The 1,553-nt window shown below is 49.7% G+C and overlaps 1 protein-coding gene across 1 annotated transcript; it reads left to right on the top strand.

Moving 5' to 3' along the window:
* The first annotated feature begins 215 nt into the window (after positions 1–215).
* On the top strand, positions 216–1,160 carry LOC138246957 (putative nuclease HARBI1). The gene has a single exon (XM_069201705.1). The coding sequence runs from the start codon at positions 216–218 to the stop codon at positions 1,158–1,160; it is 945 nt and encodes a 314-aa protein (XP_069057806.1).
* Positions 1,161–1,553: the final 393 nt, after the last annotated feature.

Genomic DNA, 1,553 nt, shown 5'->3' with positions numbered 1-1,553 from the left:
CAAATGTGGCAAGGGTTGCTCACCTTCTGTCTGTCCAGTGCATGCAGGACAGATGGCTGCCATTTTACAAGTGCAATATGTATTCAGGGTGCCTTTCAATTGCATGATGGGTGACATATGGTGACCGGTACACAGCTGATAAACATCCACGCAGTCAATGCTGCACATCATGATTTCTACTCCCTCCCATTTGCAGGTACGGTGGAAGGTTGAGGATGAGGAATGCTCCGGTGTACAGGCCCCTAGTCGACCTTGCCACCCTGGAAGAGCGACACATCATACAGACCTATCGTCTGAACCGTCAGACCATCATGGATCTGGTGACCCAGTTGGAGCTGGAACTATTGCCTGCCATTCGACATCCCAGTGCTATCCCTCCCACAGTACAGGTGTTGTCAGTCCTCCATTTCCTTGTCTCAGGGTCCTTCCAGATGACAGTGAGTTTGGCAGCAGGGATGTCACAGCCTATGTTCAGCAACTCCCTGAAGGATGTCCTATGTGCCCTGCTACAACATATGGCCAGCTACATCAGGTTCCCACATCATGCTGATTTGCCCACTGTGAAGGCTGCCTTCTACAATCTGGCACTTGTCACTCATATGATAGGGGCCATATATGGCATCCACATTGTCCTGGTGCCACCCAGGACGAGTGAACAAGTATATAGCAACCGTAAAAACTTCTATTCCACCAATGTGCAAGTGGTGTGTCAGGCTGACCAATATATCACACAAGTGACAGTCAGGCTCCCTGGGTCTGTGCATGATTCCTACTTTCTACAGAACAGCACCATCCCACACATAATGGCACCACTACGGAGATACCGGGTCTGCCTTATCAGTATGTATCCTTACATATGTGTGCCCTTCTGCTCTCAACACACTTCACAACTTACACTACACCCTCCTGGTCCTGACATGGCTCACACCTCTGTACACACAGGCGACTCTGGCTATCCTGACCTTCCTTGGCTACTGACACCTGTGAGGCATCCGACTACAGTTGCTGAAAACAGGTACAATGAGGCCCATGGTAGTACAAGACGGGTGACTGAGCTGACCATTGGCCTGCTGAAGGCCAGATTCAAGTGTCTGCACATCTTCGGAGGTGCCCTACTCTACACACCACAGAAAGTGTGCCAGATCATTGTTGCTTGCTGAATGCTACACAATCTGGCCCTGAGACATCACATCCCATTGCTTGGATGCAGAGGAGTTGGCATCAGATGATGAGGATGCAGCAGACTGCAGAGCAGAGCTGATACAACAGTACTTCCACTGAGATACAGGTATGTGTCATATGTATGGGATATGTCCAGTTCCACTGTCTGTCTTGTGACATGCTACCATCTGCTGTCTGTGATAATTGGAGATATCGGAACTCTGACTCTGGGTGGTTTGGGGGGGGTTACATGTGCCCATGAGTTGGGTTGTTCAAGTGCACAGGTCAGTGCTATTCTTCTCCTGCTGTTGTGTTGCTGCACTTGTGACATCTATGTGTAGGACCATTGTTCCCTGAACCTCCAGATCCAGTGCAATATGTGTGCTACACTA

This window comes from Pleurodeles waltl, chromosome 7, assembly GCF_031143425.1.
Source record: "Pleurodeles waltl isolate 20211129_DDA chromosome 7, aPleWal1.hap1.20221129, whole genome shotgun sequence".
Taxonomy (NCBI): Eukaryota; Metazoa; Chordata; class Amphibia; order Caudata; family Salamandridae; genus Pleurodeles; species Pleurodeles waltl.
The sequence above is the reverse complement of the archived record's forward strand: the minus strand, read 5'-3'. Positions and strand labels throughout refer to the sequence as shown.

Excerpts from the sequence above, each read along its gene's own strand:
- LOC138246957 (XM_069201705.1), top strand. The coding sequence starts at position 216 with ATGAGGAATGCTCCGGTGTACAGGCCCCTAGTCGACCTTGCCACCCTG.